Raw genomic sequence first — 23,848 nt, forward strand, 5'->3', positions numbered from 1 at the left:
GTGAGAACAATGACTTCTATAATAGCTAACTTTCCAAAAATATAAAGTCTTCAGTTTATATTAGCTTGGATTCTCCATTGATGTCACTGGTAGCTGGTACTGTCAAGTGTTATTACAGAAATGGTACCATATTATCTCCCAACATCTCCTTAAACTCCTGCCACCTGGTAGGAGGTTTAAGAGTATCCAACAGTTACTCCCCCCAAAACATATGAACCCTGAACCATCGCCATATACTGCCCCAAAACCAAAAGCATGAGATGAATAGGGCATACAATATACCAGTGGCAGCCATTTGCGGGTTCCATCGTTTCAGACCCCATTGTTTTTTTCCCATGAAGATTTCTACAAATATTTATATAAAAAATAATAAGCCTATAGAATCAAGCCATCCAGGACCCTACTGAATCATGACGATAAAACATTTGATTATGTGATGTATATCCTTTGTTTTGAGGGTTTTTTTTTCTTCACAGAATCAAATGTGTTGTGGTCATTAATTACCAGGATCCTGGATGGCTTGATTACATAGGCTTAGAATAATTGATTGTTTGTAAATCTCTATATGTGAAAAATGAATGGGGTCTGGATGGATGGAACCAGAAAATGGCCACCACTGCTATGTCCTATAGCACCTTTGAATATACTGTAAGGATATTGGATATAAAAACCAAACAAACTCATCAATCAAGTCTTTCTGTATTTTTTTCTTCCCTAACTTCATTAAAAACAATTAAGACCAATACAATAATGTTAAAATAACGACAACTATCTCTTCTGTGGTTCTTGTCATGTTTTACTCTTCGCTGCCACAAGCTCCTGTGCCGCTTTCTTGGCTTTGACCATCTCCTTATACCTCTTCATACAGTCCTTTTTGTAGCTAGCACTGTAGAAGGTGTCATGCTTTAGTCATAACATGCACAATACCTTCCATATATGAGCTTAAAGATGGAGTGCCACAATCTTTGCATTTCTTCCAGTTTTTCATGCGTCTATGAGGTGACAGTACTTCATTAGACACCCTGGAGTCGTTTTTATGTGCAATGGTGTATTAACTTTGTATTTAGGGTTCTTCCTGGAGGCTGAACCCTTGACAGTCAAAAGGGCCAATGAAATAAACAGTAATATAGTGACATCACACTATCAGCCCCTCCCCTAACCCCTCCCCCTTTATCATACAACTACAGCTGTGGGTGCGGCTTCAGTTCAGGTGGATCACCACCCACCAGGCAAACCAGGCATACTTAATGAACTGGTGGGCGTGTCCACATAATAGCATGATTTTAACAAATACTGTACACTTTTTGGAGAAAGTTCTTCCTCCTATTATAATAATACCTGATGATCATGTTTTAGGGTGGAAAGAAATCGTGACACTCCATCTTTAGAGAGAGTGCGGCGGCACTCTCTCTCTCCACAATCTCTCTCCTAGATGTTTTTAATGTTATAACAATGTCATAACATTTATATCATAAAAGTTAACATGATTCACCATTTCTGTAGACTATTGGGGTTTAAGTTGTCATTCATTAGAACAAAACTTCCATTTAACAAACATAATAAATTATTATAGTGGGAAATAATGGAGCAAAACGTGCAAAAATGCAATTCTGAGGTCAATGACCCCTCAAGGTCACCAGAGGTCAGTCTGAAAGTGGTTCCACGTCTGAAATCAAACCTTGGGGTGTGTAGATGATATGCTGAAAGTTTCATGCTTTAGTCATAAAATGCACAATACCTTCCATATATGAGCTTAACCGCCGCACTATTGGCTCTAACCATTATAATACTTCTTAATAGTGATAATAATCAACTTAATTTTAATGATTGAGGGTGCTCCTTTGAGGTTCAGACGTACATACACCCACAATGACATATGTATGTACTGTATTGTAGACACATATTTCCAGAGAGCCAGAGAGAAAGAGAGCAGGAGCTACAGAGAGGTCTGGGTGGTTGGTACACAGTCAGAGGAGAGGGCAGAAGCTGTTAGGAGGACCCAGTGATAAAAGACTTACTGTGAGCAGCCAGGAGAGACAGAGCAGTGGCAAACTCACCCACACTGCAGCTGGATGAGAGGACAGTGAACACTAGCAACAAAAGGTGAAGGAAGGGGTAGGAGAATTGGGAAATGAGAGGTGCAGGGTGAAAAGAAAAAAGACAAGCAAAACATCAACAGAGCCAAAAGGAGAAAATAAAATAATGTTAATCAAAGAAGCATAGTAACTGTCAAAGCAAAAGGTGTAAAAGATACGAGACCAACAGAGTGAATAGAGACAGAGTTGACGCCAGGCAGGCAGGCCAGCACAGATGGCTGACGGAGCACGAAAGAGAGTGGAGGTTTATCCTTAAGCCAATAGATGTCCAGGGGTCATGGTGCAGCTGCACACTAGTTATAATGCCACCAGAGGGCAGTGTGGTATTGACAACCTCTGTTTACCATGGTTCAGGGATAGGGGGCTAAACTGTCAGTGTTTAATGAGTGATCAAAAGCCAGTCAGAGTATGAGTGAGAGAGACTGTTATTAAAGCGAGGCAGCCAGTCACAACAGACAGAGCAAATAGCCATTGTGTATGAGCAGAAGTGTGCTGTATTACTGTAACGGAGAAGCTCATTGTGATACCAATGGCATCTTCCAGTCCTACATGGTATCATACCATGTAGGACTGGAAGAGCAGAAATGAGGACAATGAGAACAGATGAGTCCATTTGAACACAGGCAGTGACAATCAGTAGGACAACAGTTAGAACACAGGTGACATGTTTGGGTAGAACATGACAGACCAAAATGGAAAATTAGTTGAAAACACACATGGCTAATGCACTTTATGTGAACAAAAGTGCATATTTACTGTGTGTGCATCTGTTGCAGTATGATAATGTCCTCCTGTAATGTTGAGCTACATTTTGTCTGGTGAATGGTGTTTTTGCGCTACCTGTGCTTGAGGGTTGCAATGAGGCTTGGGGAGCGGAGGAGGGGAAAGCACACGATGACCCAGATGCGCTGCCAAACGCATCAAAGTTCGCAAAGTCTGCGTTAGAATTCTGAGACGCTGGAGGTCATGTCAGGACATGGACAAACACAAATTGACAGAAAGGACAACAAAACATAATGTAATGTTAAGGTAATGTTAACAAGGATGGCTTGGATTTACACAAATTATGACTAGAGGCATGGACAATGATTACAATACATATACACATACAATGAATGGTGCGTTAAATAGGAAAGCTAATGACAGAGTGGTGTTGACTGACAATGATAGACGTGGTAGCGGTAATGGCTGTGGAGAGTTTCTGAGGTTTACCTTCTCCCACCGGACACTGTCTGTCTGGACCACTGGCTGAGCACACAAGGATACTAGGGTGAGTGTGTGTGTGTGTGTGTGTGTGTGTGTGTGTGTGTGTGTGTGTGTGTGTGCACGCGTGTGCACGTGCACGTGCATGTGTGTGTGTGTGTGTGTGTGTGTGTGCACGCTATTGTAGTGCGTGTTTATACCTCCTGTGTGGATCTCTGCGGATGCCTCTTTACTTACTGCATTAGGATGGGTCTTGATGGCTCGTTGGAGGAAATGAGAGGACATTATCCTCCAACACGCAAACACCAACAGATTTATGTTAGAACCATTAGTAACCATGGAGAAGTCTTCTGTTGGTGTCCTATAATACCCTGCCGGGTCTTGCAACCACCGATATACATTGCTAACAGACTAATAAATTACCATGTTCTTGCAGAACTGGTCAGATGAGGTTTGTTTTGTGAGGTGTTTAAAAACATCAGTATTTTCCAGGTAGTCACACTGTCAAAATCAGTCACTCAACCAGTGCTTACGTGGGTGGCTGTTGAAATGTGCAAAGTTAGCAAAGTTGCCACCGGTGCCTGCATTTTGGGTTGGCGGGGCAGCAAAGATGTCTCCACCCAGGTCACTGAGGAGGTCAAACTTCTTCTCATGGAACTGCTGTTGGTGGGCCTGGACACGACTCACCACCGGAGACTGACAGAGACAAGACAAATAGTGAGTGAGTGAGTGAGTGAGTGAGTGAGTGAGTGAGTGAGTGAGTGGAGTGAGTGAGTGAGTGAGTTAGTGTAGTTAGCGAGTGAGTGAGTGAGTTAGTTTGTTTAAGGGCGGATTCACACTGAGGCCGTTTGATTCAAACTGTTCCCGGATACAATTGCCTGGTCCCCACTGGCCATGATTCACAATAGGGACTTTAAGCAACGACTGTTTTCTGGACGCCCTTTTTTTAAACATCCCGTCGCGCGTCAGCTGCCGATATTGCTTAATTCTTACATGCGCTGGACATGATCAGCAGTGGAAAGAGGAAGGTGCTGGAGCAATCTTTTAAAACCGTTTTAATAAACATGGTTAATATGACATATGGTATTAGTTTCATTTCTTCATTCAGAGCATGCCAACACATTACACAGCATAAGAGAGGTGATGGAGCAATCGGTGTAAATGTATGATAATTTCAATAAACATGGTTATGACATGGCGTTGTAGACACTACGTGTAAGTGTGGGTTCTGATGAAGTAGAAAGGGCTGCGACGGCAAGCATGTTTATGTATCGAGCACTGATCCATTTCCGGTTGCCGTAGCCATCGTTGCTTTAAGTCCCTATTGGCTGAGATTCTACTGCACCGAGTATACTTCATTTAACTGTAATGGTGCTTATGTGCCTCAGAGGGGCGCTGTGGACTATGGGGCTTTGGAAGACAGAGAATGTCATGTCACAGAAGAAGTCACTTTAGTTTAAATCAAATAAAGTTTGACTGTGTTCCTGACGTCTTGAGTTATAATAATAATAACATAACAGTGTGCACTGATGGTCTTTGAAATAATGCAATGTAACGTTGTCTCTCGTCTGTGTGACGGTGACGTCGCGTACATATCCTTGGTATGTTAACAGAGTGATGTCACTGACTATTCCTTGGTATTTTTTTTTAAGATATTGTTTTGGGCTTTTTGCCTTTGTATTTATAGATTACAGTAGTTTGACAGGAAAGGGGGAGCGATGGGGGGGAAAGACACGCAGCAAAGGTCATCGGGACTCGAACCTGTGACAAGCTGTTACCAGCCTAGGTGCCTGGACCACTCGGCCGGCCCAGGCCATCCTTGGTATTTTTATTCTTTAAAAGTTTGTTTGTAGCTTTAGCCTTTATTCTATTTATATTTTTAAGAGGGATAGAGATAGTAGGCTGACAGGAAATAGGGAGAGAGATGGGGGGGTGACCTGCAGTAAAGGCCGTCGAGATTGGGAGTCGAACCCGTGGTACACTGCCAGACTGGATTACAGCATTCACACTACCGCAACATCTGCTAAGTGATCCTGAGTGCGCAACCGGGACCATAGTGTGAATCTGTACTATATTTGCCCAAATTAGGATCTTATGCATGAGTGAAACTCACTTTTGGAGACAGCGTGCAGGCAAAAGACAAATCAAAGTTTACCTGCATTTGTAGCATACGTGGACCATCAACTATACATGTGTTTGAGTAGAGTATATCTAACCTGATTAGGAGGAGTATTTTTATTGAGATGCAGGGAGGGGACCGACTCCCCCAGCAAGGTTTTGAGTGGTCGGACCTCTGGGGTGCTGCTGGTGCTGCTGTTGGAGGAGCCAGAGATGGAGGCATGGACCACCACCTTCGCCTGTTCTGTAGGGACATACCTGAGAGGCAGTTTAAACAGTCAGTCAACCCATCATAGACACTACTTAGGGGTATGATGATGATAGAAGCAGTGGCGTAAAGTAAATAAGTACATTTACTCAAGTACAAAGTTGAGGCACAAAGTTTTTCCTTTTTCTTTTAAATAATCTTGGTACTTTTACTTTGTAACAGAAAATATATTTTCTGTTAATTTAAACATTCAATACTCAAGTGAGGCTCAACTGGCTACTATATTGCTTGCCAACAAGGTATTGCGATAGTAGCTTATCGGATACAGCAGTAGTGCTGCTGGTAGTGACACACTATAACATACAACTAGCAGCCAGGGAGCCACATGCACCCACCTTCACTTATAGTCAGGGAATATTATCAGTATAATGTCAAATCTGGGAATAAACTTCTTACCAAGAATTTTCTTCACCCATGTGTTTGTAAAGGTGTCTACTAACATATCCCACGTTGGTTTATATTCAACCACCCTAGGGGATTTTTTGACAGCTGCTGAAAGTTGGGGTACCATACAAGCATTATAAGGCAAAATGTTCTAAATTTCATTATGCTTTACGTAGCATGTGATGTGTCAAACTAGGGGGTTTTCATCATTCTGCTCCATTCCAAGCATTAGTTTTGCACGAAAAACACTCCTTGGGCTGCCATAGCCGTCATCACAAATGTGATGCTGTCAACACATTTGGGCATATTTGGGCAAGTGGCTATGGCCAAACTAGGGGTCAAACTAGGGGGCTTTCATGATTCTAACCCCATTCCAAGCATTCGTTTTGCACGAAAAACACTCGTTGGGCTAAATTCGGCCATAGACACTTGTGCCCAAATGAGCTGACCTCATCACATTTGTGATGACGGCTATGGCCTTTTTAAGCCCAAGGAGTGTTTTTCATGCAAAACTAATGCTTGGAATGGAGCAGAATGATGAAAACCCCCTAGTTTGACACGTCACATGCTACGTAAAGCATAATGAAATTTAGAACATTTTGCCTTATAATGCTTGTATGGTACCCCAACTTTCAGCAGCTGTCAAAAATTCCCCTAGGGTGGTTGAATAGAAACCAATGTGGGATATGGTAGTAGACACTAGACACCCTTACAAACACATTGGTGAAGAAAATTCTTGGTAAGAAATTTATTCCCAGACTTTATTAATATCCCCTGACTATTAATGCGGCCCTCAGGTCAATATCAGAATATTGGTATATTATATATATTAATTTTCAGGATTCCAATTAAAAAATAGCAAAACATAATTCAGGATTTCAATTCAAATATAGCTAAAATATGTTTGCTATGTTTGCTACAACAGTAATATGCAATGTGGCCCTCTGGCCTCTGGAGTGAGTGTGGAAATAGTAGCCCTCTCCATCATCAAAGTTGCCCACCCCTGGACTATAAGATCCTCCAATTATGCCTTAGTGACGCCCCGGGCCAGGAAGTGTGGGATACGAAGGGCAGCAAACTGGTCCCTTTTGTAAAAGGGGGTCTACTCTGGCCTCAGGGTGAACTGTGCGGTTTTGCGAAGCATTACATTTAATTATTTAATCAATACATGCTACCACCGAAAATTAAGATCACAATCAATGTGCATATAGTTGCTGTCGGGCAGAAACCTCTTATCTACATATTTTAACTTTTTTGTATATTTTCGTAAATGAAACTTGACACAAAATCATCAAAAGTAGCAGTAGTAGCAGATCCACAAGCTCGAAAAGTGCTGTGTTCAGACTTTTTAGATCTGCTACTTTTGCTACTTTTTAATTTGAATCCTGAAAAGTAATATGTTTAGGACATATGAGGTTTCCACTTTCCACACGACAGAGATGATATATGCAACCAGACTATAGTAATTGTCACACTTTATTCTTCTTCTTCTAGAGTAACCCTAAACTTTGACGCACTACTTGTCCCAGTTTTGGCGGCACGCTCTTGAGCTATATGTCAAATCGACCGGCTTCATCGGAAATTACACTATAAAAGATTTAACGCGCCACGTTTAGAGCTTGCATATCTGCTATTGTGTGACGCTGTAGTATGATCAGGGCATTCATTTACGAACATATGGAGATAAGAGGTTTGTGCCCGACAGCAATGATATAGAAAGGAAGACCTTCATTGCACAGCATGTCTATGAAATAATTGCCACATTACAACATACCCACAGCAAATCAAACTCACATATCATGAAAATTAAAGCAAGGTTCAATCAATGGTACAGTATATTCATCTTGATAAACCCCTTAGCAAGCAGATTGCACACCTCATATGCAGATGAACACAATGATGCATTTTTTTCCATCCAACAATATAGGTCTGTAGCTGAAGCAGGCTTGTATGACCTACATTCTATGCATTTAAACAAGTGTCTGGTGCTCGCCTGCGGCCAACTGCCTGTGAGGCATTCCAAGACAGCGGGAGGAAAAAAATAATAATCAAAGACAAAAATCATATGACTGCCGTGCCTGAGGACGATCCTCTATGCTATCAAATATTAAACATTTTCTCACCATCTCTTCTTCTCGTATTTCTCTTGAAGGAACTCTTTGACTTTCTGAGGTTCTCTGAAGTCTGGTATTGAGGAGGTTCTGTCATCATAAAGGCCTAGCCACAACGGTTTGCAAACCTAGAACAGATATGTTGGAAGAATTCAGTTATCATTTTGTAGAACCTCAGTAGTAGACAAAATCACAAACATATATCACCAAAATCAGCTACCTTGAGATTCTGGTATCAGGTACGGTCACCCCTAAACCATCTCGCCCCTCGATTTTTTCCGCCGACCTCACGCCAACCGCTCGGTGCCGCGGTTCTTGTATTCTTTATTTTGTTTTACTGAGAATAAGGTTAGAAATAGGTTTAGGGTTAGGCATAGTTTTACTTGGGTTAAGTTTAGGTATAGGGTTAGGTTTAGGCAGTTTTACTGAGGTTAAGAATAAGGTTAGGTTTAACCGTTTAAGCATAGGTTACTTTAGGAATACCAGGCCGTGCAGTTCTGCCGGCTGTAGCCCGGGGCGAGTTGGTAAAGGGGCGACTCGTCTGCTATTCGAGATTCTAACCAAAGTAAAATATTACAGATGGAAGACTGGCCTGTAATTCTGTCACTTGACTTTACTATACAATTTGGCAGTTGATAAATAAAAAAAATATCACTGCATCTGTCTGAAGCAGACTGAAGCCACAGTTTGCCTAGACCTAATCCAACAGTGTTGTGACATGTAATACAATCAATGGCTTGCTCCAGGGATTAGAATTAGAGCCATTAAGGGAGAGTCCTGATGTATGCAATGTATGTAACTTAGAATTGTTGCTGAAACATTAATGTTACCTGGACATTTTAAAAAGGATTCAACCGTCTACTGCTCTACACCTTTTATTTTATACCTTCCATCCTCAAATTATAGTTTACAATGACATAATTGTTTTTATTTGTGTGGAGTATTGTCTTAAAATGTATGTTATTCTTTTATGTAAGAGCACAGACAATCTGCTGAGATAATCTATAATATATTGTATAATAGTATAGGCTGGAATATGTTAGACTGATAAAACAAAAACACTGCCTTCAGGATTTAAGCGTCTCCAGATCATTGTCTATGAAAATAAATTGCATTAAATTATTGTTCTATTGTTAAGGATCTTGCCCACTGAAGTCTGAATTTGTGTATGTGTTTTTGAAATCAGTCAAACAAAAATCGTTATGCACACCCACCTTGCGCATCGAGTTTGATGTGTATTATTCTATTGGTTGTACAACATTCCGCAGATAGACAGACAGACAGACAGAACTATCTATATATCAAACTGGGCATCATGGCCCAGTTTGATGCTGACAGCAGCTGACAGTACGCACTACACATGTCATCCATACACTTGAAGAGTATCACCCCAGCGGAAAAGTGCAAGCTAGGCAATGAGCCTTTCCTGTATCCACAGAATTCATTCTTCAGCGTAGGACCCGTAGGTTATAGCCTGAAAACAATGCAACATAGACAAGAGAATGCGAAAATGCATGAAATCAGACAAGGTCCGAATTTTTTTATCACGAACGATACATTCGGGGGTAGTGTGTAAACGTGATTGACACAACGTGAACTCGTATTATTATTATTTTTTAACAATTTCGGATGAAAGATTTGGCCTCAGTCAGTGGGCAAGTTCCTTAGGGTGAGGTTCATCCATCCCAGAGGATGTATCTTTCACTGGATCATCCAACATTTCTATTGTGAAATAGAGCAATGCCAACTGGGAAGCAGAAGCTATTATAAGCTGTATCAAAATGGAAGGGCAGGTAGACACACAGGAGGCTGAAGGTTGATGATGTATAAATCCTTCAAGGTTGCTATATTGATGCTGCTGCGGTTTCAAGTTATTTATTTACCCCCCACCCCCCTTCGCACCTGACACAAATACGAAACATTCCCCAATTTAAAATCCAACTTGGCAGAATAAAGTGTTTGTGTTTCAATAGTAAAGTAAATAAATAACAGCAGCAGTAGTGTATTTGGCATAAGACACCAAGCCAAAACAGACAGCAACACCATCTATGAAAGAGCACCACTGTATTGCTGGCCTATTCTCACAGCTGAGTTTACACACACTTGGCCTATAAATCCCATTTCACAGGATTAGGCAAATATCCAAGGAATGCTACCCAAAACCCAAGGAAGCTGTGAAGAGGGGCCAGCTGCATAAACTCAGCCTGAGTCTGGTCTGAGACTCTGAGCGTAAACTGGTCTGAAATGCTCTAGTTTGAGTACTTTTACAAATGTTCATAAAAACATGTAACTGTCATGATCAATATTTAGAAACAATTATTTCTTGTTGTTTCTTGCTTGCAGTCAACTATTTGTAATCAAATTAGTTGATTTGGTCAAACCACAACCAGCTATAATACTTCCCGCCTATTGATCTAGTCAGCTACAAATTTACACCAGTTGTTGTCCTTTATAAAATATTAAAACAATAATTTCTATCTTTATTTTGCCATTTGTATTAAATTATGCATTCAAATTGGTATCGCCCCAGTACCAATCACTACATGATTTCCATGCACGGACAAAAGAAGCTGTCTGCCGGGGTCTCTTCCGGGTTTTTAGACAGCTGGTGGATAGAAATGAAGCTCCACCCACGCGGCAGATTGCTGCGCTGGCCTGATTCCCAGAAAAGCTTGCCCCAGCGGCAATCTGCCGCATGGGTGGAGCTTCATTTCCATCCACCAGCTGTCTAAAAACCCGGAAGAGACCCCGGCAGACAGCTTCTTTTGGCCACGTATGGAAGTTCAGGTGTGCCCAGGCTGAATACGGCCCACTGGCAGAGCCTGATTGGTTGAGCCTCAATTGACTGAGGCAGAGGCTGGAAATTGCATAGTTATAGGTGAAAGGAGTTGGCCTCATTAGGCCCATGCACTGGCAGAGCCTGGCCCAGGTGAAAGGAGTTGGCCTCATTAGGGCCACTGGCAGAGCCTGACCAGAGCCTTTTGTGGTGGTTCTGGAGAACTGTGGGTCCAACAGACTCTATACCGGGCACTGCGTGGGTGTGGAAAGCGTGTGTCAAATGTGAAGTCGGTGGGGTCAAACGGTTCTCGAGTTACGTGCATTACACACACACACACACACACACACGCAGACAGAGACGTGGCGCATTTATAGTAGCATAGCAAGTAAATTCAAGAAATTACTTAGAAACATCTTTTAACACTCCGACCGCAAATTAATTAGCCATTGCGTTAATTAGCCATGCGTCCGGTGCCAGACACGTATCAATACGTTTCGAGCACTTTTTTATTGAATACTTTCAATCGCCTTTCTACACACCCGGACAATATATCAAGCAGCCCAGAAATATCCCACAACATTCCGGTCACTTGATAAAAAATAAAAAAATAAAATGCCTCTCCCCCTCCCTTCCTGAAAACAGGACGGGAGGGGTGCATTGTCACGTAATGGCGGCTCGGAGGCTCCCATGCGAGCGTATACAACTCCAGTCAACAGAATCACTGCATAACAAACCGATCGGCTCGTATCCACCTCTCATCCTGTTTCTCCCCCTTTGTTTCAAGGGCGGGGAGGGGAGGGCTCCCCCTCCCTCCTGCTTGTTTCAGCGGAGGGTGTCTTGTGTGTGAGTGTCTGTCGGTCAGATTCATGTCTCCTTTTCCTCTGCATACTCAAACAAGAAAACTATCACGGATTGTATCGTCCCTCCGCGAGGGACGGTGGACGGTTATTTCTTTATGATGATGATCAACGCCGGTCAGATGGAACAATGCAAATACGCGATGTTGCGTTACTGGAGGGGGGCAGCAACACTAACCGCCTCACACCAGTCTTTCCACCTCGGAGGAAAAAACAGCAACACCACCGTCCATCGGCGAACTCGGCTAGCCGAGTTGGAACGATACACAGTGACAGACACGTACATAGATGGATAAATAATGACAACGGGTCTTTGCATTGTTTCATCTGCTCGCCTGGCGTATCTCCGATCCGTCATCATCATCATCATCATAAAAAAGAAACAAAACAGTAAATGTAGCCGAGTTGGAACGATACACAGTGACAGACACGTACATAGATGGATAAATAATGACAACGCGTCTTTGCATTGTTTCATCTGCTCGCCTGGCATATCTCCGATCCGTCATCATCATCATCATCATCATAAAAAATAAACAAAACAGTAAATGTAGCCCCAATATGTTCCCTCAGTCCCTATGCTCATTCTGTAGCCCATACAAAAGCCAATTACTGACGAAGGGTAAGTGGGATCAATGTGTACTTTTTTCCACGTAAAAGTAGACATTCAGGGCTTTCATCCGCTGTATGGTATGTATGGGATATTATTTGTGTTCATTTTTCGAACTGCCTGTCAACGTCTGACATAAAACGGCCCCTAGCTAGGCTTTCTGTTCAAGAAGAGTACGTTACTACAAAAGCAGGTGTTACATAAAGGTAAATATCTCCAGAATGGAAGATGGTCAAATCAATTTTTTTTTAAATTGGAGTGGACAGATTAAGCTTTCTTTTGAGGTATGCGGTGTGCTTCTCGCTATAAGAGAACATTTGCTGTAGGCCTTGGAAAAGTTTGTTCGTCCAATGCTATCAGCGTAGCGTCAGGGCTAATCAAGCGGATAGGATATTGTAGCACACTTTGTGTTAATTTGGAATGAATTCATGAAAACTTTCCTTTTTTTAAAATGTTTTGAAATTACAAAAACAAAATGTAGGAGACGAAAAAATTAAAGGACCCATAAAAATGTGTCCTTAATCCATAAATGGGTCCCGACCCACTGTTTGGGAAACAGTGCAGTAGTAAATAGACGGTTTCCAAGGCAAGCGTAGTCAAGCACAGGGTCACACGTCCCAACATGCAGCAGTGAGCTTAACAGTCAGCAGAGGGGCAGAGCCCGGCAGACGTTTGGCATGCCTACCTCATTGCCATGTTTCTGTAGGAACTCAATTTCCTGTTGTGTGAAGGTTGTCATGGAGATTGACTTCACTCTGTGGGGTGGGTTCAGCCCTCGTCTGGGAAGGATGGGAAGTGAGAGAGATTGAGAAAGAAAGAAAGAAAGAAAGAAAGAAAGAAAGAAAGGCAGGGGTTAATTTAATTTGAACACATCTCACATCCAACACTCATCATGTCCCTGTGGACGACAACGTCCAGATCCCACTTGTCAGGTCAGACCACTTAATTAGCAATGAGCTGACTTATTGCCGCTTGAATCTGGGGCGAAGGAGATGGCAGCACTGACGCCTCATAGACTTGAGGAGACAACAGAGACAAGCGAGAGCGAGAGAGACAAACCCGACAGAACAACAAGGTTTGTCTAAAGGGTGATAAATACTTAGTTACATGAGAGCCGGCATCGTGCAAAAAAAACAACCCCAATCTACAAGCTCAAAGCACTGTGCTGTGACGCGTTGTGATCTTGGAGATGTGCTTTTTTTGGTGCACGACACCAGCATGTTACCAAATATAAATCGGGGGTAAGTAGCAACCCAATCAACCACATTGGACCACAAGTTACAAGAAGGTTCTCTGAATATAGAAACTCTTATAATAGAGCAACACCCATTAGCCCACAAAAGCCTTGCTCTGTTCTGACAAGGTTATTTCTCATGCCACACAGAACACAGCACATCTTAACTCAACAATGTCGATGAGCTGTGGATGCTTGGAAGAATAACACACAAGACTGGTATTTCACTTCCTATTCACCTCTCATTTGCAATACCTGTACAATTGAAAAATGTCCTTAACTGATGATTGTTTTGTAATACGTCACGCTAAATATTCTGTTTCTTTCCCTGACTTTAATATAGTCCTAGTCGGTTCCAGTCACCCACTACCATAATACTAATGTTGCTACTTAAGCCTTCCTAAAAGCCAGGGAAATGCCTGTGCAGGTGTGTGTGAGCACCATTGGAAAGTTAAGTGAGGCTTCAATCTGTTTATGCCTGTGTGAGGTCCTGTGTGCGTGCGTGCGTGCGTGCGTGCAGGGCGTCAGGAGGGCTGTTTCCTTCCTTCACTTCTACTCTCTTCCGGTGCAGGCCTGGCCTAAACTCTCCAGGGGAGGTGTGGTAGGCAGAACACAGCAGGGGAAAAATACATATTGGACAGAATAATAGTGTTGTCACCACTCCTGGGATGTTTTTGGTGAACCGGGTACCTTCTGATTCCCAGAAAGCCTGGCCGCCACTATTAAAGGTCTGCCTTTAGTTGGTAGTTATTTAAATTAAAACAACATCTTTGATGATCAATTCACAGCTTTTGAAGATTACGTCATGTGGCAGCCGAGTCTATGGACTTTAATGTCTGTTTGGGGCCCTAAATGACAACGTAAGAACTAAGTCATGTGGCCAATATCTGATAATATTCATCCTCCCTTCAGCCGTACCACTCTTAGCCAGTTCTCCATTAAAGTCAGAGGTTCTTTTCTCTTGAAGCAACCCTCTCCACTTGATTCTAACGTAATGTAGCTTTATTGTGCATACTCAGACACAGACAGACATGCATGTACACTTAGGCACACTCAGGCTTGCGCACTTCACAAGTGTAAATAATGTATTTGTTGTTGTATTCGTTTTTTTATGTATTTTCCATACCTATGTTTGATTACTTTGTCTACTTACTATTTGTATATTATCTTTGGTGAGAACCACATATAAGCCCTCCATGGGTTTTTTTCTCACCTGCACATATTTCTCTTTTATTGTACTGTTTTTATTGTGCGAATAAACTAAACTAAACAAAAATTATAATAATAATAATAAAAGAAATCTAGGTCTACAACATGAGTATACTACACTACAGTACAAAAATAAATCCTCATATTCATTAGAACCGTTTCTTGACGTTTTTGGCCTTTTTTGTGAGAGCACGTGTTGGCCTGCAGGCTTGAATACTAAAATCCTTACTTATTAATTTCAGTATCTGTTGCCTCCCATAGAATGTTTTAGAGCAATCCATCTCTAGAGCTGTCTATTCTGTTGCATTTTAGACCACCTGAAAGTATGTTTTCTAATTAGATCATCTTGAATGAATATGAACGTGCATTGCTTTCCACAATCTGATCATAACCTAGCCTGGCATTAGCCAGACTTATAATGGGGATTCACTCACTCCTCCACGATGTATACCGTGGAGCAACGTGTGAGTGAAGTGAATCCAAGTTATCAGTCTGGCTAATACAAGGCTAATACACCACAATGCCACCAGTTGTGAAACACAGCAACACAACACCTCTCCACTCATCTGTTCATTTTCTCTCAGTAAAACCCCCAGCCTCCATGGCTGTACACATCCCAATTACAAACACCATCTCCTTGGTGACATAAGAAAAGCCTTGGCGGAGCACTGGAGCTGAAGGCAATGTAAGACTAGACATGGCTGCTAAATTATTTATGCTTCTCATCAGTCAGCCTAGCATTCATCAATAGCTTCACCTAGATGCTTTTGTCTATTTGCACAGCATTGACCAATCAGCTGCTGAGTTCCACTAAATTGACTGACCAGTGACCACACTAAAACTAAAACAAAAACAGTGATAGTTAAAACTAGGGGTGTAACGATATAGTAACTGTATCGAAATATTGATTTTAATTAAAAAATATTGCAATAGAAATAATCGGTATCGAATCATTTTGCAATGTAAATAATTAATTTAATCAATACTAAGTACTTAGTACTAGCAATTTTAAGAAGAAAAAAAAAAGATGGGTTTAATTACTTTTCCCTTTCCATATAGCTACAATTGGTCTATTGATAAATGTGTGTATTCTGTGTTCATGTCAAGGCGTTGGTTTGTTATGTGTTCAAATATAATGTTCCATCTATTTGCCACAGAATCACTGTGTTTACACATTTATATCCATAATAATAATACATCTTTACCTTAAACAAGTTTCACACGTATTTAATGTATTTACTAAATAGTTACTGTATTCAAATCATTGAATCGTATCGTACGTATCGTAATGGTATTATCACCATAATGAACCAATGTCGTCCATGTATCGTATCATCAATCATGTATGGTGATACGTATCGTATCGCTGTTAAAATGTATCGTTACACCCACAGTTAAAACACCCTTGAAATAAGGAACCCATCTGCCCATTAGCCCCAACATGTTACTAATATTCCACATTAGAATGTACAAATAAGCATTAAGCACATTTAATCAAGTGCTGCCATTGGGGCGACCCAATAGCCAAGTGGTTAGGGTGTGTAGGCAATCTAGGCATTAGACACTTGCTGTCTAATGCCCGACAGTGAGTCCCAGGTTTGATTCCGAGCTGGCTGGACCATTGGCTGAATGTCACTCTCTTGCACCATCCGTAATGGTTGCTCATGCTTTAATGTAACCCAGTGTAACCCAATGTAACTCCAGCAGGCAATAGCAAAGATAAGGGCACTAGCCAGTATAGACTAATAGAACATCTGCAGCATCCGATACAGGGGGACGGACCGCTAACAAAATCATGTAAGGTGATACTTGATAAATGTAGTATATCTGACTGTACACACTATACTTGTTTTGAGTGTGTTTTCAGAGTGATTCCACACATAGTCCATGAGCCAGACAAGTTTTCATTACGAAATGAGTGGGCAAAACCATACCTATATTAAATTGTTTAGAAGGTCAATATAAGTAAATTAATATATGATAACACTTCCACAGGAGCAGCTTTTTCATATTTATCACACATTTTGTTATTTTCACCTATATACATGTGAATAGGATGAAAAAACTTAAGAACTAGTGATCACCATGAAACTTCCCTAGTAGGCCACATTGAAATGCTCTGATGTATGATTACATCTATCTAGAACACTCTAATATACACATTCATATTGATACAGATAGGAGTATTAAATAATTAATGCACAAAATCTCTGTACGTGCATACACACGTCCATCTAGTAGACCATGGGTTTTCAACAGGTGGTCCGTGGACCACTGGTGGTCCGTGGAGGTATTGCATGTGGTCCCTGACCATGCATTTAGTAATGTAGGATTTGTTGATTTTTTTAAATGTTCTTTCCACTAGTTGAGAAACCGTGAACTGAATGACCTGGTGACCTATGATGAGTCCATCCATGTCATTTACTGACAAGTTGGAGTTCAAGAAATTCAACAGAAAAAGGGAGTTAGAATCTCAAGAAAGGGGAAGTGCACTGAATGACCTGGTGACCTATGATGAGTCCATCCATGTAGTCATTTACTGACAAGTTGGAGTTCAAGAAATTCAACAGAAAAAGGGAGTTAGAATCTCAAGAAAGGGGAAGTGCACCGGATTGTCTGGTTGAGTCATTATTATTAGGACATTTTACCAGTAGTAGTCAACGGTTGAGAAACAGTGGGATGTTGTATACACATGGGATGCATAGCAAGTGTTAAGTTACAAAAGCACTAATCTTAGCCCATATCCCCACCCAACACAATAGTGGTCCCCAGGTTGATTTGAAAAAATGCATTGAATGAGTAGTGCCCATGACGCGGGAACGAAATTCATTTTCTAGGCACTTTTTCTGGGGTCCCAACACGGCCTATAGTTGATTAATTACATGTGTTGCGAAGGCTCTCAAATGGATCTCCATATATGGGGATAAAAGGCTGTCACTTGGATCTCCACATATGATGATGATTTATGGCCCATATGTGGAGATAATGGAAATATCCAATGCTGACATCGGATTGATGTGGGAACCCCATATAGGGATGTACACGTGTGTCATCGTCATATGCGATTGGATAGCATTGTCATTATGACACACATGTAACTAAAAAGTATAAAAGGATTACAGTCAGAGACTTAAGGGGGCAGAATATCTTCTAATATCTTTGGCCTGAGTCAGTTGGATAGGATGGAATATCTGGCCAAGCAAATTATAGAGCTTTTCATTGGAGGTTTCCACATCCCGGTTAAGTTCGTATCGAACACCACTGTCGTGGGTCCTAACTAAATAACCAGCACTGGTTCGAGCTATTTTACATGGTCCATTCGAGAACGGATTAGGGCGTACGGCAGTAACAGGATGTCGGAGGCCTTAGAGGATGGTGGTGGGACGGATTTCCCAGGAGCCAGGAGGCTACAATACCAGGTGGTATAGCTTGTGGAGCAGGTGCGCTTCAACAATCATCATTTGGGCCCAGGGCCTACGGGCTCTGGACGTTGTCAACGCATGCTAGCCAAGGTGTCTGGCCTTACAACCCATATACCTTGGATAGCTTTTATTACCTTTGGCATGCTAGCCAAGGTGTCTGGCCTTACAACCCATATACCTTGGATAGCTTTTATTACCTTTGGCATGCTAGCCAAGGTGTCTGGCCTTACAACCCATATACCTTGGATATCTTTTAGAGATGCCGGGGACCCGAAGTGGTGGGACACACTTCGAGGTTCTGGACATCGGTTGGTTAGATGCCAGGGACCCGAAGTGGTGGGACACACTTCGAGGTTCTAGACATCGGTTGGTTAGATGCCAGTGACCCGAAGTGGTGGGACACACTTCGAGGTTCTGGACATCAGTTGGTTAGATGCCAGGAATCCGAAGTGGTGGGACACACTTCGCCTTCGGAGCAGGTGGGCTCCGGAGGTTCTGGACATCAGTTGGTTAGATGCCAGGGACCCGAAGTGGTGGGACACACTTCGCCTTCGGAGCAGGTGGGCTCCGGAGGTTCTGGACATCAGTTGGTTAGATGCCAGGGATCCGAAGTGGTGGGACACACTTCGCCTTCGGAGCAGGTGGGCTCCGGAGGTTCTGGGCATCAGTTGGTTGGATGCCAGGGACCCGACGTTGTGGGATTTCCATGTCCAGCAGAGATTGAAGGACCCGGCGTAGGACAGGAGAGTTCATCTTCAAAACGGCATGGGAATCGATTCTTGGGACAGCAGAGCAGGCTCGGACATCAAGACTACGATGGATATACCACCGATGGCGGAATCTACCGAGGAGCAGAAGATACAGCAGTCGAAGAGGAGCAGGAAGATACAGCAGCCGACAAGGAGCAGGAAGATACAGCAGCCGACGAGGAGCAGGAAGATACAGCAGCCGACGAGGAGCAGGAAGATGCAGCAGCCGACGAGGAGCAGGAAGATACAGCAGCCGACGAGGAGCAGGAAGATGCAGCAGCCGACGAGGAGCAGGAAGATACAGCAGCCGACGAGGAGCAGGAAGAAGCAGCAGCCGACGAGGAGCAGGAAGAAGCAGCAGCCGACGAGGAGCAGGAAGATGCAGCAGCCGACGAGGGTCCCGCTCACCAGCAAGACACCACATCCGAAGAGGGTCCAGCTCACCAGGAAGACACAGCATCCGACGAGGGTCCAGCTCACCAGGAAGACACAGCATCCGACGAGGGTCCAGCTCACCAGGAAGACACAGCATCCAATGTGGCGATATCATGAGAGCATTGTCTGAACAGCATGATGATGCAAGGGCATCGGAGCTATATCAACCCTCCCATAGATGTTGGAGCAGTCGGAGGACGGAAGCGGAACGCTCTGGTGGATATCATGAGAGCATTGTCTGGACAGCATGATGATGCAAGGACATCGGAGCTATATCAACCTTCCCATAGATGTTGGAGGAGTCGGAGGACGGCAGAGGTTTGTTCACCAATAGGATATCGAGATGAAAGTGCAAGCTGACAGACCAGAAGTCCAGGTTCATAGGGACCGAAGTAGTCCAGCAAGGAGGCTGGACGGTCACTCTTGCAGAAATGACCATGAGCATAACCGGAGACGAACAGTCATCATGCATGGTACGGTAGTAGCACCCCAAGGGCCAGGTACGCTCTTGATGCAGTGGCTCGAAGAGCCAGGTACGCCTTCGATGGGGTGGCCCAAGGGCCAGGTACGATCTTGATGCGGTGGCTCGAAGAGTCAGGTACGCCTTCGATGGGGTGGCCCAAGGGCCAGGTACGCTCTTGATGCGGTGGCTCGAGGAGCCAGGTACGCCTTCGATGGGGTGACCCAAGGGCCAGGTACGCTTTCGATGGGGTGGCCCAAGGGCCAGGTACGCTTGCAATGGGCGAACTGTTCAAGCCTTCTTGATATTTTACATATTTCCATGGGAAATCTGGGGGTGGCTGTTGCGAAGGCTCTCAAATGGATCTCCATATATGGGGATAAAAGGCTGTCACTTGGATCTCCACATATGATGATGATTTATGGCCCATATGTGGAGATAATGGAAATATCCAATGCTGACATCGGATTGATGTGGGAACCCCATATAGGGATGTACACGTGTGTCATCGTCATATGCGATTGGATAGCATTGTCATTATGACACACATGTAACTAAAAAGTATAAAAGGATTACAGTCAGAGACTTAAGGGGGCAGAATATCTTCTAATATCTTTGGCCTGAGTCAGTTGGATAGGATGGAATATCTGGCCAAGCAAATTATAGAGCTTTTCATTGGAGGTTTCCACATCCCGGTTAAGTTCGTATCGAACACCACTGTCGTGGGTCCTAACTAAATAACCAGCACTGGTTCGAGCTATTTTACAACATGAAAACAATGATTTATTGTATTACAAGTTTTCTGAAATTGTATATTTAAATATGCAAATTAGGCATTATATAGGAAAATATGCCTGATTTTGCATGACTGTCAATTGAATATTGTATTGACAGAGTCAACATTCTTATTTCATTTTGTTAACATGTCAAAATCAAAGGTTTTAAATGAGGGAATATTCAATGTCCATATAGTAGCCAATGTATCATCTAACTATAAATGCAAAGTCTCTGTGTCTGTACAGCTGTACGTCTGTAATACATGTAACACCAAAACCGTTCGCCCCACCTACTTCAAATTCGACACACGCGTTCTACACCCCCACAGGGAGTGCAGTGCCCGGTGTTGAGTTGGTCGGACCCATGATTGTCCAGAACCGCCACAAAAGGCCTCTGCCCGGGCCACAGCTGACATCACAAGGCCTCTGCCTCTGCAACTCCATATTTGGGCATGCCTAAATACGGGTTCGTCCCACCGACTTCTGACATCTGCATAGACCCCATATTTGGGCATGCCTGACAAAGATGGGCATAAAAGGTGATACCGCTGACATCACCATGACTTGACCAGCTCAACAGAACGATGAATTGGCTAATAGATGGCAGTTACAGATCACCTTTTTTACATGCCAATATGCCCAAAGGTACCCGAGCCTATACTGCAACCGGATGCGTGACGCACAACAACGTGCATAGAGAGCTGAGTCAGACAAAGCACGAGATGCACGCCTAAAGCTGCAAGATCTGTGGTTGGTGTCAATGCGGGATGCACTCTCAGTCCACGGCCACGCATCACCCTGTGTCCAACCAACATCATCTATCCATTCACTCTGCCCCACCAGTTTCCAGTGAGACCCTGCTTCGGCATGACTGTCAATAAGTCTAAGGGCCAGACACTACAACGTGTTGGGGTCTTCTGCATGAGGAACTTCTTCAGCCAGCCTGGTGTCGAGTTTTAAGCATATATGAAAGTATTGAATAAGTAAAATGACTATTCCAGTCAATTACCCATACTTGAATTATGCAGAAAGGTGTGATTATAGGTCTCTACACAATAATGGCTCAAACGTTTATCATATATTTTTGTAAGAATGTGTGTGGTAATATAGGGGGCCACATATTCAATGCATGATAACGACCACTAAGCTATGTGTCTGCAATGGTTATCATGCCAAACTGTGAAGTAGAGATGCACAACAAGTCAAAAAAATCACACCAGCTTTGCCCACCGATTTGATTCTATAGCTATGGCCCTGGCTCGTGTTATCACACTATAATAGTGTTTCTGATTGTATCTCTAGAGTTACAAAACGTACAAACACATGTTACCACTCATATTAAAGCTTAGAATGGTGAGCAGTTTTCTATAGCCATTAGGAACATGTTGGTTCTTAGCACACACTTCCAAAATGGGGATATTTGCAAGCCTTATTTTAAATTTCTTAGATGTGTGTGCAAAATACTGCATTAAAAGCCCATTTAAGCATATATGGAAGTTTTGTGGAAGTAAAATAACCATTCCAATCAATTCCCCATATTTGAATTATGCAGAAAAGTGGTTTCATTGGTCTCTGCACAAAGTAAGGTTCAAAAGTTGATCATATATTTGTTGTCACAATTTGCATGTGGCAATATAGGGGTGCATGTATTCAATGCATGATAACTACCACTAAGCTGCTAGTCTGCGATTGTTATCATACAAAAATGTGAAGTAGACAAGTACAGCTAGTCAAAAATTCAAACAAGAATTTGCCCACCCATTTCGTAATTAACGCGCAAATTAGGGGGGTCTGGCTCATGGACTAACAGTAGGAAACCATTATTACGTGACTTATGTGACATTTACTCTACATAATGTTGCAACAGCAGTTTTGCTCAATGTGCCACACTGACTGGCCAGACTTTCCTCACTGGGTTGCTGCATTCAAAATGACTCAGCTGCTCAGAAGATTCACCTAAAAGGACTAAGAACTTGCCATGCTATATTGCAAAGAAGAGTATTTAACAGTTTTTAAGATTGTTTTGTTTGCGGTTTGTACATTCTACCATTTAGGTTCTTCCCCTCTCTCCTTATGTACTACTCAAATAAATAAGTATGTGTTTTTGTGCGTGTGCGTGCGTGTGTGTGTGTGTGTGTGTGCGTGTGTGTGTGTGTGTGTGTGTGTGGTACATGTTTTCCCTAGTACCCTGGGGCAAACAAATGATCAGTTGCCAGTCTCATGAGAACAAAACTAGGTCAGATACTGCAGGGGAGTTCCAGAGCCCTCTAGGTCTCTCAATATGATGATCTTCTCTGTTTAAAAGGTCAGAGTGAGGAATTGTGACACCTTCAGTGTCTGTAGTTTATAAAGACATCTGTGCATTTAGGTATGTAGTACAACGGATATTTTGTAAATAAAATTAAAAAAAATTAAAAACAAGAATAGAAAATACAGAAAATCCTGATCTGTAAGTCCACCTGTCATTCATTCACCTACTGTATAATGAATGACAGGGAGGGCAGGTACAGTAGAAAGTGGTTAAAATTGGGCCTGCATAAATGTAGATGTCGTCAAAAACGTAAAATGGCTCTGTTCACATATTGCACAGTACAGTAATTAGGGATGCACATCGCACAATATTGAGACGGCAGATATCCAAATAACAATTATTGCATGGTTAAATCGGCCGATACCGATATTACAATAGGGTTTTCCTTACACCCGTTATACAATAACTGTGATTCTGGGTGCACTGCAGACTATAATAATATATAATATATATTAAACAGTGCAATTCTTATTACCTGATATATTTGGCCATATTTAGTTCAAACAATGAAAAATATGTATTTTTTATTTAACATTTTTCCAACTCTATTTGAAAGCTTCTCCAGAAAACATAGATTTAATCTGTAGCCTTCATCATCACAAATGGCTTTTTTAGCTTAATATTCAAAATATAAATACCAGTAAGAAGCAAAGAAGCGACCTATCCCAAAGGGCGAGGTTGCGTGCACGCATGGGTGACGGCAGACTGCTGGGCGAGCGCTGGCATTTTGGCATGGGGGTTCAGATCAACATATGGAATAAATTCTGTACTGGCCATATATGGAGCGTGTCTTGAGTGTACAGGGTTTGATGAGGTCAGATCAACA

General features: G+C 42.5%; 1 protein-coding gene across 4 annotated transcripts in view; it reads right to left on the reverse strand.

Moving 5' to 3' along the window:
• LOC306932346 (arf-GAP domain and FG repeat-containing protein 1-like) overlaps positions 1-23,848 on the reverse strand; it is a 40,409-nt gene that overhangs the window by 10,839 nt on the left and 5,722 nt on the right. For 3 of the 4 annotated variants that reach the window (XM_079514112.1, XM_079514113.1, XM_079514115.1), the window contains exons 2-6: positions 13,112-13,205; positions 8,193-8,308; positions 5,516-5,675; positions 3,833-3,995; positions 2,937-3,053 (exon numbers count right to left, since the gene is read on the reverse strand). In XM_079514112.1, coding sequence (XP_079370238.1) covers positions 2,937-3,053; positions 3,833-3,995; positions 5,516-5,675; positions 8,193-8,308; positions 13,112-13,205 — 650 coding nt within the window. The remainder of the gene's footprint in view (positions 1-2,936; positions 3,054-3,832; positions 3,996-5,515; positions 5,676-8,192; positions 8,309-13,111; positions 13,206-23,848) is intronic. The other variant, XM_079514114.1, reaches the window with a different exon arrangement.

Source organism: Electrona antarctica (assembly GCF_951216825.1).
Source record: "Electrona antarctica genome assembly, chromosome: 11".
NCBI lineage: Eukaryota > Metazoa > Chordata > Actinopteri > Myctophiformes > Myctophidae > Electrona > Electrona antarctica.